This window comes from Ochlerotatus camptorhynchus, unplaced genomic scaffold, assembly GCF_037179485.1.
Source record: "Ochlerotatus camptorhynchus isolate MF236.1 unplaced genomic scaffold, CSIRO-AGI_Acam_v1.1 ptg000036l, whole genome shotgun sequence".
NCBI classification, from domain to species: Eukaryota; Metazoa; Arthropoda; class Insecta; order Diptera; family Culicidae; genus Ochlerotatus; species Ochlerotatus camptorhynchus.
Genome location: NW_027040527.1, coordinates 1,612,640 through 1,630,713, shown reverse-complemented (window position 1 = coordinate 1,630,713; position 18,074 = coordinate 1,612,640). Strand labels below are relative to the sequence as shown.

At 38.8% G+C, this 18,074-nt stretch overlaps 1 protein-coding gene across 1 annotated transcript; it reads left to right on the top strand.

The window, feature by feature from the left end:
* Positions 1-704: 704 nt before the first annotated feature.
* On the top strand, positions 705-1,408 carry LOC135709683 (glutathione S-transferase 1-like). Its single transcript, XM_065232078.1, has 2 exons — positions 705-848; positions 905-1,408. The coding sequence occupies exons 1-2, from the start codon at positions 705-707 to the stop codon at positions 1,406-1,408; spliced, it is 648 nt and encodes a 215-aa protein (XP_065088150.1).
* The last annotated feature ends 16,666 nt before the right edge of the window (positions 1,409-18,074 follow it).

The following is an 18,074-nucleotide window of genomic DNA, read 5'->3' as shown; positions in this document are numbered from 1 at the left end:
GATAATACATTAAGCTTTGCTATGAAAGTTGTTACATCAGAAGTGCAAATTAACATGACAAACAGTAATCTCGGTTGACCCGTTGCATTCCAAACATTTCTGTTAAAATGGACAGGTCTACATGCCATATACTGTCAAGCATTATTTGGAAAAACTTAACGAGTAAAATATTTAACGTGTGGGCAAACAGTGCGATATCAGCTTTACGATGGAATTGAAACTCGTAGGCCGAGTTCTGGAATCAAGAATCAATGTCCGATTTTTAACAATTTCTGTACAATTTGTGACTCTTTATCAAATCTAACCGTTAACGGTATGCAAAGGTGAATGCATATAGAAGTCATCTTTGATAGAAACATTCAATTGTTTGTTCAAACTCGTTAAAAAAGAAAGGTAAATAAACCGCGGGTTGTGCATAGTAGGACGGAAATTAGATCTAAAACTCTATTAGTGGTGCGTACTCTAACATTAGGGACTGTTTTGCGCTTATGTAGCTAGTTTTTTTTTCCGGTTGCGTGGTTGATTTTGACATATGTTATGTTCTAAAGTGCGAGTAGGTATCACTAAAATATGCTTTCCTACTTGTTTGCTTGTTTCTATGTTTCCGGAATTCATGCCTTTTATCTCGATCAGAATAGGGCATAGAAGTTGGTTGAGCTCAGTCACAAACATCTGTTTGGAAAGTTCGTGCGTGTTTTGGAAGGATGTCCCATATTACGTTGTATACCAATCGTCGAAGTCCGCCTGGCAGGGCCGTTGAAATAACCGCTAAGATAATTGGTGTCGATTTAAAGATAAAACTGTTAGATTTGATCAAGCTGGAACACATGACGGAGGAATTTTCCAAGGTTGGTCGTTTCTCTTTTCATCAGTTGAGTTTATCACGTTCTAACTTTATTTCTAGCTAAACCCTCAACTTACGATTCCAACAATCGTCGACAATGGAGTGCCCCTTCACGGCAGCCATGCGATAATGATCTACTTGGTGTCAAAATACGCGCAAGATGACGACCTATACCCAACAGACCTAATGATACAAGCACGCATCAATACATTGTTGCACTTTGAATCTGGTGTTTTGTATGCCCGTCTTCGTAGCACCGTGAAACCCATTTTCTACTTTGGTAGTTCAGTAGTTCCACACGAAAAGCTGAATGAGATCCATAGAGCGTACGATCTGCTGGAGGCAACGCTCCAATCGGACTACCTGGTTGGAAACACTCTAACACTGGCTGACATCAGCTGCAGTACCTCGCTGACCGTGCTGCACAGTGTGTTCCCGATCGATGCCAACAGGTGTCCGAAGTTGGTCGCATATCTGCAAAGATTGGAGGATAACATGCCCTACTACAAGGAATTCAAAGCGGACTGCTCTAAGGCAGCTTATTTGATCAAGCAAAAGTTGTAGGACACTAGGCTTATGTGTTTGTATCGTTAACTGATAAAGACAAAGTCATGCATATTTGCTTTAGAAAATGTAGAAATGATTACTTGGTGCCGAATGTTGCTCACCACGCTAGGAATTAATGTGAACAATCGAAAAAAGGGTCAAATCTGATAAAACATAGAGAGTCTTGTTTTGTGTACTAATTCTGGAATTTAGTGGTTTGAAATGTCAGCGATGAACTAGTTTAACTGAAACAATTCAGGGGGTTTTGAAAACAATTGGTTGGTTGAAAAATCGTGAAAAATGATTAAGTTCGTTTTATTTTTTTAATTCGGCGGCCATTATGCCCATCACCTTTGGGTTGCATGGCAAAAGTGAACGACATTACTTAGGCCCATGGCAGAGTGAAAGCTGGCGGCCGAGCTGACCAGCAAAAGGAATTAACAATTATTAATAAAATCGTTTGTTCGTTCAGACCATACCTAACTAATAATCCAAGAATTAAGTATAGTTAAGAAGGAAAGCCTAAATATAATCCCCAAATGCTTGGTAACCATCATAATGAAGTAACATGAAGCAGTGCTGAGATTTGTCATTGTCATTGACAGACTTTCGCGCGATATTGACAAAATTGTTCGTCACACAGTCACTGATAGACTTGATCCTCAAAAAAACCTTCGTCAAAATCTCATTCATTTTTTTCGTCAATGACAAAGATTCACCTGGTAACAAAAAGTGTAATTTCGTACATTCTGTGTTACATTATTGTTATATAAGCAGTTCAGGACGTAGATGCTTGTTGACATTAATGGTTCCATGTAATAGTGTTGCTCAAATCATTTAATTTCGTTAAAAATTTAGTTAATATAAAAATCTACACATGTTCGTCACTGACAGCATTATCATTGATAATTGACATGGTTTGCCTTGACTGTGACTGTTAGCTCAAATGAGTGACCAAAGCAAAATTGTCAATATCACAGTGTATTGTCGAGATTTTGCAGCACTGACATGAAGTAACACATGATCCGGATACAATCACATCCTTATGCAGGGATCAGTCCTTCATCCAGAGACCAGTCCTTCATCGTTCTATGTTTCGTACAAATGATCGGTAATCTTCCGGTAACAACGTGTGAATGTTCGTTATTCACCAGCTCTAGTGTTGCTCCGTCCAGCTCTTGATCTCATCAGCCACTATCAGATTCTGCGGAAGAACTACCGTTTTCTGCGCCTTTATCACCGCCACCCGTTCCCGCTTGGCCAGGTCCCACCGGACAATGATTTCATTCTTAATCGTTATGTACAGAAACCAAGGGGTGAGACAGCTTTAATCTGAGTTGTGAGTAACTCACTGTACCTCAAAATTTACTCGACGTTCATCGATGTTTTTGTCTGGTTACTCTTTGGCTTACTCCGTTTATCCCTTTCACATATTAGACGTAAGTCTTGTTTGTAAACAAAATAGAATTGTTCGGCTATTGAAACGATGTGAATTCCAGATTTTGATCAGAAAATGTCTTGAACGATGCTGGAAAAGCTTCGAAAGGGGGCGCATTAGCGTCGATTTTCATCTACTTCTCTGTGCCGATTGGCTGCTGTTATTGTTTTGGAAGTGCTTTTTGTTCGAATTCCTCCATTTCAAAACGATGAATGTGAATTAGCTGTAGGTAGGTGAACATAAGCAATTTGTTCTCGTAAAATAACCACAGGAATCGTTTTCAGATGTCCACCGAGAAGAACGTGAAATCGTTATAGGAAATCACTGGCATACATGGGAAATATCTTCCCTGTTGGATAAAAACTAATTAACATCCGATTACTAATTCCAGATCCAAAGGAAAAGCTGCCAACCACTATCCCAGATTGTTCAGCCAGAGCATTCCCAACAAACAATTGAGAGCTCTTATAAAACACCTGAGTTGATCAAACGTTGAATAATAGCTTCTAGAGTTGAACAAGAATGTAGTTCTATTGCCATTTGATTAAAAGTTTTAAAATCTGTTGGAGCACTCTTATATGATTGTTTACGTTCGGTTTAACTATATGCTTTATAAGACCTACGATAACTTTTATAGCACCTTTGTTAAACTGATTGACAAGAGCTATATAGAACGTGAAATAAACGCATCAAAACAAACCATTGGAAGCTCTTATAAAACACCTGAGTTGATCAAACATTGAATAATAGCTTCCAGAGTTGTACAAGAATGTAGTTGTATTACCATTTGGTTAAAAGCTTCAAAAGCTGCTTGGAGCACTCTTAAATGACTGTTTACGTTCGACCAACCACCAACCACAATTTTGTTGCTAAAAATAGCACAAGTGATAGGCACGTTTATATGACCATAAGGCAATGATTATTCGACTGCAAGATAAGTCACTCAAGATGAGCTTCATATACTTCTCTCATATGATCAAAATATGTATTCAAGAATAGAGCAGATGGAAACAGAAGCGGCTGGCAATCCGGGATCATGAGTTCGAATCTTGCTTCGAGAAACCCCCGGTGGTAGAGGTAAATTATATATAGGTGTTATTAATAAATGCAAACATTAATTTAAGACATATATCATATAATCAACGATAACATTTCTAGATAAATTCTCTCAATTAATGATTAAAGAGATTAATTGAAAGAATATCAATCAAAGATTAAACAGATGCTTGTTACTACTTCCTCCATGATCCCAGAATGTGAATTATGGCATAATTACATATTTTTTCAATGTGCACAAATAAATTAAATTAATTAAAACTGTACAAGCAATTATTTTGGCGTACCACGACAATTGTTAAACTAATTTTAATCTGTGAATATTGTGAGTACTTACACAACGGTTATTAAGGAGTCATTAAAAAGTGCTATAAACGCTTTTCACCGCTTGCTGTATAGTGATTATTTAGGAGTCATAAAAGAGTGTAACAAACGCCTCTCAGGTTCAATCTCTAATACATTTCGAAGCAGCTGTTAAGAGGTGTCTACAAACGTTGTATAAGAGCTTTCACCAAAATAATAAAGCTTGAGTTTAAATATGTAATATCTATAAACGTTGTATAAAAGTTGCTTCTACTCCTATACCGCGTATACATATAATGCTGTAGTTGAACAGGTTCTCCAAACCAGTGTAAACAAGAGTTTTACAGAAGTTGTAATAAACAAATTGTACAGTTATTATTCAGCATGCAGTTGAATAAAATCACAATGGAAGCGTTTCTTCAACAAGAAATTGATTTTGGGTAAACGTTTTATTGAATACGTTAGACAACACCTTTGTGTTGCAGTTGTATAGGTTCTCCAAACCAGTGTAAACAAGGGTTTTATAAAAGTTGTGGTGAACACATTGTGCAATTATTATTCAACATGCAGCTGAACAAAATCAAAACGAAAGCGTTTCTTCAACTGGAAATTGTTACTTGGGTTAACACAGTCGACACTGCTGAAGTCGAAGAGGAGGAGGACGATGAAGATACAGCTCCCAATATTTCCGGTGAGTACGATCCTCATCCGGAGAATCTCAGTGGTGGATTGCAGAAAACGGCCCATTTCACGATCGTAGTTTCATCACCGACAAACCGACATGAAACTTAAACTTAACTCTTGATCGAGAATCCATAACGGCCGATTCAAATGTGCAGCGATTCCATCTGTCAAAACCATATAAATGTTTTATCTAGATAAAAATTATGTATCCGAAATAGATTAGACACGAACAAACTCATAAATATTAAACGCGTGTTCGTGGCTAGGATACATATTTTCCGCGAACACGGCGGCAGATGTCAGTTTTGTGCTTTGAGCAGAAATTTCTTCGTAATTTGTATGATCATTCATGTCGGTTTGTCGGTGGTTTCATCTAGCCGGATCTGGAGTATTTGGTCAGGCCGAGTTCTTCTACCACATCAAACCAGTTGTTTGTTGTTGTTTTTTTTTGATAGCAGCCCAACTAACAATTTCAGCTTTATAAGCCAACTTTTCCAGCATTGCAGATACAGCTACAAGCAGAAGCTAGCAAAGTAGTTTTGGATAGCGTTTCCTCAACTTTCTCACAACCATTATTCAATTTGTCAGTCGCACTGAATAACATCAGCCAATAAACGCTAATGTCACTTCTATACACACACTAATCAACTTTCAACTTGTAGCTGCAAAACAAAGCTAACAAAGTGAATATATTACTCATTTGATGGCTTCTACACAACCAACCACTCTTGCTGAATAACATAAACATCAAAACTGCTTTTTCAACAACTAAACAACCTGTACTCAGCTTATAAACTGTGTTAGAGCAACTTCGGAAGCATTTTCACAGTCAACTAGGTTTACTTTTAGACGTGTACAGTTTTACAGCTTTTACTCTGCTCTTTTATAACTAGTCGTGATTCATGTGCACTATTATAAAGCCTCTACTCAGCGATTTTGTTGTAGAAGGGAATGTTGATTTGTTTACATAAGTTCAAAGTGTTGGCGTAGCACAGTTAGTAGTGTCAAGGTTTGCCAATGAGGTCGTCTCGAGTTCGACTCCAGGTTTCGGTGCAGGTTAATGAATTTGGTGATGATTTGTAACTAATTTCGATTAATTTGATTCTCACAGCAAAATAAACTCAATAAATTCCTTCATAAAAAAGCGTAAACAGAATTTAACCCGGCTTCAAGAGAAAGCTGTTTAGTGATTATTGGATAACCAAGAAAAGGTTGAATAAGCGCCTTTCAAGTCCACACACAACTAAACAGCAGGATAACAGCTGTATAGAAGCGTTAATGGATATGGAATAAGATCTTCTCCTGACCGTTCCAACAGCCATAAGTAGCTGACTCACCAGTTTTGCTTGTATAGAGGTTGAGTAAAGGTTTCCTCATATCGTATATCGTTTGAAAACAGCTTGAGGCTGTATAAATGAAATGAGTAAAGCGTTTACATTGTGAAAATTGTTAGTTGGGAGCTTTTCGGCTTCACATCTTCATATATTGCTGTGATGTGAAAAGTGAGAATGCAATGACAGTGATCTTGCTCACTGAGCAATATGAGTTACTCGAGGTGCCTTAAAAGCAACTCTAAAATTGCTCATGATTAGGAGCTGTCTTACCCCTTGACAGAAACCGATTATTGCCAGTCAAACACAATAAAATTAAATACAATTGATTTTTCGATATTGTTGAAATACACATGATTTTGATAGTTCAAACATAAATATTTTAGTTTTAAACATGCTTTCAATTAACTTTGAATAATTTGTATGTTTAGAGTATAAACATTTATATGTTTAATTTAAATGAACAAAATTTGTATCCGAGTGCTGAGGTCGGTTGAAAATCGTCGATAGAAAACTGATATCTTTATTATAAATTCCTCAAACTTCATACAGGCTCTGCCAATAAAGTCCCAAACTATACCAATAAATAGTTGATCAACCCCAGCCAATATTTCATAAGTCTATCTATTCACAGGGGGTGTTTAAAAAATTAGCCCATGAAGGTTAATTATTTTATCTGGTCTTACATTGCGAAAAACTTTCTTTTCCAAAAGATTTCCGGCATTATCAGCTTTATGCTTATTGTTTTGAAAGCACTACTTTAATTAAAAATGGGGAAACATATTTAGCAGGTTAATTATTAACCCTACACAGAAAATGTGCCATATTTCAACATACAATGGGGTTATTTAGTTAATTGTAAATACCAGTAAGGTCAGAACACGCGTAGACAAATCTATAAATATAATCGCCAAGAATGTCCCACTGTAAGAACCATAATAGGGGAAATGACGGCTTCGGCATGACAGACAATTTTCGGCAACCCAAATTGAAACACTATTTGCACTTGATTTTCTTACGAAAACACTTCGCTGAATGTATGCAAACGATTCTTTATGCTTTCAGCTTCAATTTGAATATATTTTTACCACTGAAAAAAAGCAATCTAGCAAGGTTTTCTTGAAATGCAACACACGCACTACAAATTGTAGCTGATTTTAAGTTGCCGATAATAGAACAGCAGATTTACATGCAGTTCAAATGGAACGGTTGCCGAAGAAAAACTGGTTGCCGACAATACTCGCTCTCACTAGAGAAGATTGGAGCTTTGAAAAAAGCGTTTCAAAACAGTTTTTGACAATTCTTTCAACTGCAATTGTTAGAGCAGCTGGCAGCAAAAGATTGTAAACAAAGCAATACTGCATATGTGTGCGTTCCTTAGAGAAAAAGGCTATAGAAAGAAGGTCGCTGCTTAGGTTGCCGAGAATACGTAAATTCCCCTAAATAATTTGCTACCAAGTAACCGCATAAAGGGTGTGAAAGAGAAAGATGGCAGACATTTTCAAGCATATAAAACAGTTGAAGTTTGCTAAGAAATATCTTGCTTGGTTGACTATCTGTACCTGTGGCTTATAAAGCGACATTTATATTGCAACCGGGACCGTTAACCAGGAGAAAAACTCGGTGCAAATGAAAAACTTCGAATGTGATTCAAAATGTCGTGTTGGGTTGTAAAAACAACGCGGAAGATTTTTTCGATTACCGCGAGTGAACAAACCGGTCCTTTTCGGAGGCAGAATTTGGTGCGATCCATCTGATTTTTTTTTTACGCGGTGATGAGCACGGCGCTGATCTATTGTTAGGGTTTTGCGATTAAAAAGAAAAGTGAAGAAAAGTGATATTTGGTTGTTGTGTGGTTGGAGTGGGGAGAAAAATATGCGTGAAAGCATCGGGAATGCGCTCCCGGGTGAAGTGATTTGGTGAGTACGTTCCAGTTGAAGATTGTTGACAAGTGTATTTGTGGTGATGCAAATTATGGTTTAGATGACTTCAAACATTTTGTGTATCCAAATAAAACATATTACATACTAAATACGCACAGGGCATCGTCTGCTGACCATTGCCGCGGGTATATCGTGGGAGTCCCAGGTACCCAGTTCAAGCTTTAGTTGGCGGCGGTGGCTCTTCTTGACCTTCTATCCCCTGAGTAGTTAGTGTGAATAAGGGCGTCTATGTGATGTTTTGCTGTACCTGTTGTGGACATCTAGTGCATCCTGTTCCCTTAACTTGTTGAGGACACCCTGTCTTGCCTCAAAAGTTACCCTTTTTGAAGTACTAGTCTTCACAACATAAAGGGCACCATTACGGAGCATGAGATTTGATCAAATTATTCGCAGTTCTACTTGTCCAACGCCCCCGGCTGGGTGAGGGATAGAGGATGACACACACACACACAACCGGGACCGTTAACCAGGAAATTTACGTGATAGGTAAAAAGGTTCTAATATAGTCCTCTCTCCGAAAGTGTATGGAGAAAACTACTATTTTGAATTAACAACCTACTATTTGTGAGGTTCACATCCAAAGAACCACAATACACAAGGTTAAAACTTTATCACACAAACGTTCATGTAAAGTTCTATAACCATTTATGTTAAAGTTTACCAGGGATTATAAACAATTTTTAACCATTTTCGGAATGGTCAAGTTATGGTTCGCGTTTATGCGGGAATGCCAGTTCATGCACTGTATTAATGATATTTTTGTCCTTTTTGGCAAGTAATATTACATCATATTTTTGACACGATTGAAGTGCATCCACTTTGATGTGATATCAAAATTATTTTTTTGCTACACTGAAAATAAAATTTCGTTTATACAACGAAATCGCTCGTTTGTTCTACGAATTTAATCGTTGTATTCTGCAACGAAATGGATTTCTACATTGTATGAAGCTTGTTTCGTTAGAACTGCCACACTCGCTATCACTACACCCAACCAGCGGGCCACAAGTGTTGGTAATGGAAACCGAAAAAGTGTGTTAGTGAGGATGGGTGAAAATAACTTCATCATTGGAAGGAATAAATATGACAAAAATATAAAAATAGGCTTCAGACCGGACTCGACTCATAAACCTTACGATCGTCAGATCTATGCATTAACCATCACTCTATCTGTGCTTTGAAAAATGGTAAAGCTAAAGGCAAATAAGAAGCACTCATGGAACGGTAATTCAATTTCACTTGCTTTTTCTGCTGCTTGCATGTATTTTTTTCTCTAACATAAAACCACCACGACGAGTAATTTGATTTATTGTGGTAGCTTGCATGTATTGGTCAAACCGACAAATTTCTAAAAAAAAAATATCCCATCTCCAACACACAATCAGTACTTTAGGAGACAATAAGTGCAGTTGTTGGTTTGATTGTACGAAGATGTATTTGTATATTATACGAATAAGGTGAAATATTGACATTGCGCCAGATGACAGGAAAAACGAATGTTTCGTACCATTTATGAAAGATGTGTTGTATGTACGATATAGATTTTTACGAAACGGTTTTCAGAGAAATAACGAAAATACATTTTCAGTGTGTGTATAATACATGATATAAGCCATCGTGTTTCTGGTAGAACAACATAAATAAAAAAAAGATCAGTATCGCTAAAACACTTACCAAAACGAAAGCTTATGCTCTCCCTCTTTCAAATGAGAACATCCTTTTTTTTAAATTTTTTGGTATGAATTACGGTTGAACATTATTTCAAAGCTTGCTTTTCAAAGGATGGTTTGAAAAAAAAATCAACGGAACTTATGATTTGGATATAATTTAATCGTAGCAGGCCATGACTCTAAAATCCTATCTGTCATATGCATGCTACGCACGTGGTATTGTGAACAAACTGGTATTTGTTTCTTGTGATGAAGAGAACTTTTGTTGTTTTGTGTCATCGTTTTGATTTGCTGAAAAAAGGTATGGCTCTATCTAATTAAAAAAATATTCAAACGTTTATCTATATACACATATAATTCTAACAACAATTCTTGAACATGAAACCGAAAAGTCATGAAGAAAATCGTTCGGTGGTGTGCATACTGTACTTGAAGAAGCTGCATCTTCAACCACTATCAACAAAGGTGGTTGATATTATCGAACAACCCTTTCTTCACGATGTTAGATCGATAGGTTGGTATTATCCTACAAAAATTTGTCGAGCATGTTCGTATACAGTTTATTCGTATAGTAATCAGAATAATTCTGATAATACCACGCTGTACAAGTATAAGTACAATTTGAAAGTTGCCACTCGAAGCGCTGATATTTGTGCATACGAGATATGCATTGCTGCAAGAGTGACAATTTCACCTAAATCCAAGGGGAAACGTGGCAGACCCAGCTCCTCGGGTAATGCGAAAAAAAGTTCCAGTGGAGTTTGTGTCCATACTGCTATTCGGAAATGGCAAAAGGTAAACGACATACATGTACGAAGACTGTAGCGGGACAAGCCCACGGATGGAGTTGGTCAGGTAAAGCTCTCTAATCTACAAGGACTACCATCCAGCTGGAAATCGGCTACTACTGATGTTCAGGTAAAAACGAAACCACATCTGTCCGCTGACGATTTGTTTTTGATAAAAAATTAAAGGGTTGTGTCCTAGACATGACCGCAGTTTGACGTAGAACTACGCAGACATGAATTTTTGACAATAATACTTTATTTTAATTTTTTCGAGCATTTCAATGTTTCGGTTATGGTTAAATGTTGGTTCAAGTATTTTTCCTAGAATGTAATAAATTATGAAAATTCAAATGTGGGGTCCTAAACAAGCCGTTATGTATTTTGGAATGGCACCTCAGTCCACAAAGACGCCATACATGTAGTGGAATAAAATAATTGGCAAAAAATATGTTAATTTTTTTCAGCAGCTCCATCATTAGTTTTAAATTAGGTCTCTGAAATAAAGAAGAGAGTGAAGGTTGCATTTTATGATAACGCAACAGGCAGTTGTTTTCCTTATCATAAGATGGTACTTTCAATATTTAACAAAATGTTGGTTCAAAACCATTGAATCACATTAAAATTCAACATCCAGTTCAATGTCTGTTATTAGGAACAACCAGGATCCAATCAATTTCCGGAAACTCCTAGGAAAGTAGCCAGTTTTAGACTTGGATCAAAATCCTTTATGCCATGTCTCAAATCACATTAGAACTCATCAACTTCCTCTATGCTGAAGTTGTGACTGGCAAAGTAAACAGAAAATCATGGTGCTGCGCGCGAGGGAAATTGTAAACAAACCGAAGCACACCTGATCATTAAAACAAATATTTTTCTTTATCGTTATGAGCTTTTTGAAGAAGTTTCTTAGACTTTCTTGAATTAAATTAGCGCCGGTAAAAATAGGTCCAATATAATTCATTTTTGGACAGGTCCAACAAAATATCATTACTCTACCTTGCGTGTCAAACGTATGCGGTTCCAAAGATTGTCACAAATTTATTTGAATTTCCTACCTCGGATTGAAGGAACTTCTCCCGCGTCCCAATCAGTAGATGGTGACGCATTATCTCTGACTGCTTTCATGTTGGCTTGATAACATCGAACTCTCTCTGCAGTGGCCTTAGGTAGTTTCATAAAAAAAAAACAGCGGGAACTCCTGTCAGGGACGGAGCTTAGAAAGTATTTTTTGTACAGAATATGTAAAAAAGAATGGACTTCGGATGTTAATCTAATTACATATATAGAGGTACCAGATACGTTTTACAGTCTGCTGTAGATAAATCACGAACCGAATATCATCAAAATTCAGTCATGCCTCGTGCGCGATTTTTTTTTCTTAAATTTGAATGTTTTGGCAGAAGTGGGTAAAATTGTTTACTTTACTTATTTGTAGTTTGTCAATTGTTATTTATCGGAAAAAAGTGATCGTTAAAATTCATGTGATTATTTATGGCTTGGCAAAAAAAAAATACCTCTGATAGTTCTCATTCTCCTTTTATAATCGCAAAAAGGATGCATAGATGTAAAAGTTGGCGATGATGATATTTTGCTGGAGTAAAATTTTTGTTTTGTTTTTAAACATCTCAAGTTTCAGTTTTAAAACTGTTTGATCAAATTTTAAAAATATGTGTAATCTGTATGCAATGTATGTAATGTGTATCCTAAAAACATGTTATCTGCAAATACAGAATCTTGGTTTTAAGAACTCTGAAAAATCTGTAGAAATACAGATTTATCTGTAGTTTTGGTAACCCTGGGCAGGGGGTTTTCGTGACGCTGATGCCCTGCTTGCATTATGCTGGCTACTTTTGTGCATAGTGCTAGTACACTAGCACTAGCAACTCCGCATAGATGTAAACACCACCTTAACCGCTGACTTGCTCCTGCTTGCTGCAGGACCCAGTGCCACGTCGTCCGGAGTGGTAATGAGCAAATGTACTTAGACTTAGACTTAAATGATCTATATTTCTTGAATTTGTGTGGTTTACATGTATAACTTTTCAAGTGACACAGATGCGTCTTTTCAACTTTAGTTCCTGTGAAATTTCAATTATTATTAATTACAGTTCCTAGTCCTATCAGGCCTGTTTTAGAAAATGACCACCTTGGTGGGATTGGTTTGCTTGAAAATTTGAAAAAGAAGACTACTTATAACTACTATTTACAACTACAACTAACCTACAACTACTATATACACCTAATCTACTATATACAAATTGCTTATCAAAGCATGTTCTGATAAATTACATTTTTGTGCAAATTTAGTCTTAATTTCGTTAATTCTGGAATCTATTTTGGCAATGCCTGCCTCTTCGTGTAAATTTGTTATTCTAGTGTCAAAAGGACGATCAAGTACCATCCTCAGCACTCTATTCTGAGCGACCTGGATTTTGTTCCTGTGAGTCTGTGCACATGATTCCCACACCGGAGCTGCGTAGAGGATCGCAGGTGCTATGATTTGTTTGTAGACGGCCAGTTTGTTCACCCTTGAGAGGCGGGATCTGCGGCAAATCAGCGGAAACAGACACCTAACCAAGGCAGAACACTTGACTACTGTTTTCTCTACATGCGAACGGAAGAGGAGCTTTTCATCGAACAACATTCCGAGATAGGTTACTTCGGCGGACCACTCAACCCTTGTGCCATCCATGATTACAGTACAAGATGGAGCCGGTTTCAGTTTGGGCGATTGCCGATGGAGGAACATGATCGCTTGTGTTTTGGTGGCATTGATTTTGATTTTCCACGTGGTGGCATAATCAGCAAAGGCGTTAAGGCATCGTTGAAGTTTGTTCGTTATTTCGCGAGGCATCCTTCCTTTGACGGCTATTGCGGTATCATCTGCGAACAGGAAAAACACGCAACCGTCACCGAGGGGAGGAATGTCGGAAGTGTAAATGCTGTAAAGCAAGGGGCCCAGCAGACTACCTTGCGGGACTCCTGCTGGGATCGAAAACGTGTCTGAGAGACAACCATTCAACGATACCTTAAACGACCTTTGCTGGAGGTAGTTACGGGTGATTTTAATAAGATGTAAAGGAAAGTTGAAGTTACAAAGCTTGTACACAAGTCCATCATGCCAAACATTGTCAAACGCCTTTTCAACGTCTAACAAGGCCATGGCTGTGGACTTGGATACAGCTTTGTTACTTCGGATGTTATTCATCACCCGTACTAGCTGATGATTGGTGGAGTGCCCCTTTCTGAATCCAAACTGTTCCGGAAGGAGAATGTTATTTTCCTCGACAAACTTGAGCAAACGATTGAGAATGAGTTTCTCGAACAATTTGCTCAGCGCTGAAAGGAGGCTGATTGGTCTGTAGCTTGAAGGCAATGTTGGATCCTTACCGGGCTTGCGGATTGGTATGATTTTTGCTACTTTCCAGATGCTTGGAAAGTAGTGCAGTTCCAAGCATCTGTTGAAGATAGCGGTTAGAAGAGACTGCACTTTCATGCTGAGTTTCTTCAAGATCAAGTTGAATATACCGTCAAACCCGGGAGCCTTCATGTTCTTGGTGCATTTCAGCGCTGAGCAAATTTGTTGTACTGTAATCATATCCGCCGGAGGCACGACACAAGGGGAGGCATCTAGGTTTTGAACGCATTGCGCAACCTGATCATCGAGCGGACTTTGGATAGTCGAGCCAAGCAAATGCGATGAAGCGACATGCTTGCCGATCGCATTTGCTTTCTCCTGTGGGGTAATTAAAAGCCGATCGTCATCATTTTCGACTTTGAGAGGTGGAACGGGTTTGGGATGATTTTTCAGGACCTTGGCTACCTTCCAGAATGGTCTGGAGCGGTCGTCCAGATTCTGGACAACACGCCCGAAACTTTCATTTCGGAGTGAGTCCATTCTGGAAGCAATATGCCTGTTCAGATCGGCCATTTCACGTTTTTTGCCCAGGTCTCCAGTCCTCTGAAACTGGCGTCTACGCACATTTCTCAATCGAATCAATAATTGGGTGTGGGAATCAATAGCAACAAACTTACCCCTCACAGGAACTTGTCGAACGCATGTCTCGTCAGCCTCGGATATGGCCTGTTGGAGTCCTTCCAACGCCCGGTCGATGTCATCTACGGTGTCGAGTAGTGGATTTTCATCGATGTTGCTGTCCACCATTCGACCGTACTGCACCCAGTTGACATGGTGGTAGTCTTTACGCAGGCAGCCTCTAGCAGGAACCACGTTGACACCGACTTCAGTCACCACCGGTTGGTGGTCGGAGCTGAGATCGTTGTGCGCCTCCGGCTTGGATAGTCCGATGTTTGACAGGAAAAAGTCTAGCGTGGAGGGATTTCCCGCTGGAGAGATGAAAGTTGGCTCGTCCGGAAATTGCACTGTGTACAGTCCATGTTGTGCGTGGTCAAACAATAGACATCCGTTTCGATTCCTCTGGTAGTTCCGCCAAGCTTCATGGCGGGCGTTCAGGTCGCCCCCAACGATGAATCGGGAGCTAGTACGGGTGATGGCGGTCAGGTCCTTCTTGAATTGGATTCCTAATCCGTTGCTTGCGGTACACTGGCGTGGACAGTAAACAGCGATGAACCGGACGTTTCCAGTTGGTGATTCCACCTCCACACTAATGGCCTCGATGATAGAAGTGCGGATATGGGGCAGAGTGCAAAACTTGATTCCCTTTCTGACGATGACCGCTACACCACCCCCCCTGGAGCTGGTGCGATCAAGCCGGATAATGTTGTGGTCAGGCAACCAGAAGCTGTCACCGAACTTTAAGTGGGTTTCGGTTAGAAGACCCACGTCGATGCTATGCTTGCGGAGGAAGTCGGCAAGCTCAATCTGTTTAGCTCTTACAGAGCAAGCGTTCCAGGTAGCGATGGTTAGCGGTTTAGACACCATATTGGATGATGAACTTACCGAGCACTTGGATCTGTTCGGATGAGCAAATGCACCACAGCAGCGCTGTTTTATATCTTTTCAGGTTCAAGAAGAACGATGTGTAATCAAGTGGTATTAGATTATGATGACTGGGTTTGGGGAAACCGTTTATTTCATGAAAACAGTGATAAAACTATCATTTGTACATTTTTCAAAAGTTGTTTAATGGAATATTAGAAAAGTATTTATTTCAGAAAATTTGTTAAGTAATATCCTTTCGATTGGCGTATTTGGATTATAATTTCATTTATAAATGGCAAAGTTACAAGCGTTCAAAACCTAACACTATTCGACAAAGACGTAGTTCTACGTCAAAAAAGACTTGTGATTTGAGTACCAGACGGACATTACAACTGAGCACCTGCCTAAGGGGCTTAGATATCGAAATCGCCCTCAATGTCTGTTCCAAAATAACAATCCTAACCAATCACTCCAGCGATTTTTCGAGGTAGCTGAATTACCATGCTATTTGAACGATAATGAAGAAATAGTTTTGAAGCCAGTGGTCTATTGTAACGACGTGCAAGGATTGGTAGAGCATGTTATATCCAAAAGAGGCGTTGATTTGACAAGCTCGTTCTGTAAAATCGGTGTTGACGGAGGGGGCGGTTCTTTTAAAGTGACTCTGCCCATTATCGAAAGATCTCAAACCACGAACTCCAAGTTGAATGAAACACGAGGCCATTGCAAGGATACTGGTGTAAAAATGCTTTTATGTTAGCAGTTGCTGCTGGAGTCCCTGAGAAATATGCTAATATCGCTAAGATATGGAGTACACTCTTGCATCTGAACAATTTCAAGTGCTTTGTTGCCTGAGATTTGAAGATTGTCAACCCCCTTAGTGGAATAATGGGAGGGGACACAGCTCGACATTTCCTTGTCCTTATTGCACCGCACTGAAGAATAAGCTTCGCATTACAGTTGCACAGCCTCGAACTCTCCAACATATTCGTGAGATGTCAGCGGCATGTCTACAAGGGTTGTTTTCAAGATAATCTATGTGAAGATTACATGGAAAAGGTTGCAAACTTTTCTAAGACGTGGATTGCAGCAAGCTTACCCAATAGCTCCTAATTCCATATTTTGCGATACCATGTCCCAGAATTTTGTAAAATCACTGGAAGTGGTTCGAGCAAATATGGAGAGCAAGCGTCAAGGCTCCAGAAACCTCTAAAGTATATATAATAACGATCGGCAGTAGAGAGGGTCTAGTATAAGAGAGGAGCGGATTCAAAACAAACTGCCTTGTCAACCTATGTCTAGGTGATTTCTAGCAACACTGCCAATGCAATCAAGATAGGCGCTGCTCGATTGGCTCTGGATTTGACAGTTTGTTTGGCTCAAAACCAGCTAGTCCGCGCCTCTCTTATACTAGACCCAGTTATTCGTGCTGCAGTGATGTACAATAGTGGACATTTGTAAACTGTTATTATTTTTAGTTATATTTTAAGCAATCGGTGTTCACAATTGAATTCAATGAGTAAAAATTCATATTAGCTAAAACAGTTCTTTTTTAATAGATAACCATAGAAATGATTAACGCGATATCCATAAGATTCAAATCACAAAGGATAAATTGTTAAATGTAATGCTATAAAAAAAAATTGTTCTTGACCCGCCGATAGAACATTTCGATGTTAGTCCCATTTGAAAGGGGAGAGCATAAGCTTTCGTTTGGTAAATGCTTTCTACTCTGTGCAGGGTATTAAGGCCCAAGCGCAATATGGGCGGAAGCGGCACGGAAACGACAAGTTTGACAGTTGTCACAAATTACATCAAGATGCCGAACCGAAATTGATAAATATTCACTCCACAGTGCAACGAGTTCTTCAAATGATTTGTGCAAAGAAAATGACTAACCGAATGAGTTCACATTTTTCGAAATTAATCAGGACCCGATTTGGAACCATTTGAGTACTGTGGAACGAATATTGTAAAATCAGTCTTATCTCCGTGTCTGGTACTGGTATATTGAGATGTGTTTATGACCAGGGCTACATTTTTCTTGGTTTGAGATCTTCAACACACTTATTTGTCGCAGAATCTCTGTCAACTCTACTGATTTCTTAGTGTACGTTATAATTTTTTTTAAAGAATCTGAATCTTTTTTCGAAAGCTTTTCTTATTCGAAGATGTCGTATATTTCAATAAATTTCCCAAGTCCGTTATTTTGATTCACATTACTAGCATTTGAGCTTCGTTTGGTTTTGTCAGAGATCTCGGAATCTTTCTAAGCATTGAGAAACAAATTCTGAGCTCCAGATCGGGGATTTTCAAACGATATCTATCAATTTACTATTTTTATTATTAGCTTTCAGCCATTTAGTTGATAAACAAAATGAATATCCTCTCGATGGTTTGATAAGCAACTGAAATCGCCGCCGTACGTTTGTTTGTACCTACAATAACAACAAACTTGCATATCATTCCGAATGCCGGCTTTTGCTATAGGTATATGTTCATCGCTTGTATCGATGGTCATTAGGGTGGGTCAAGTTTGTGTGGTGGATCACAACCCCCGGCGCTCCC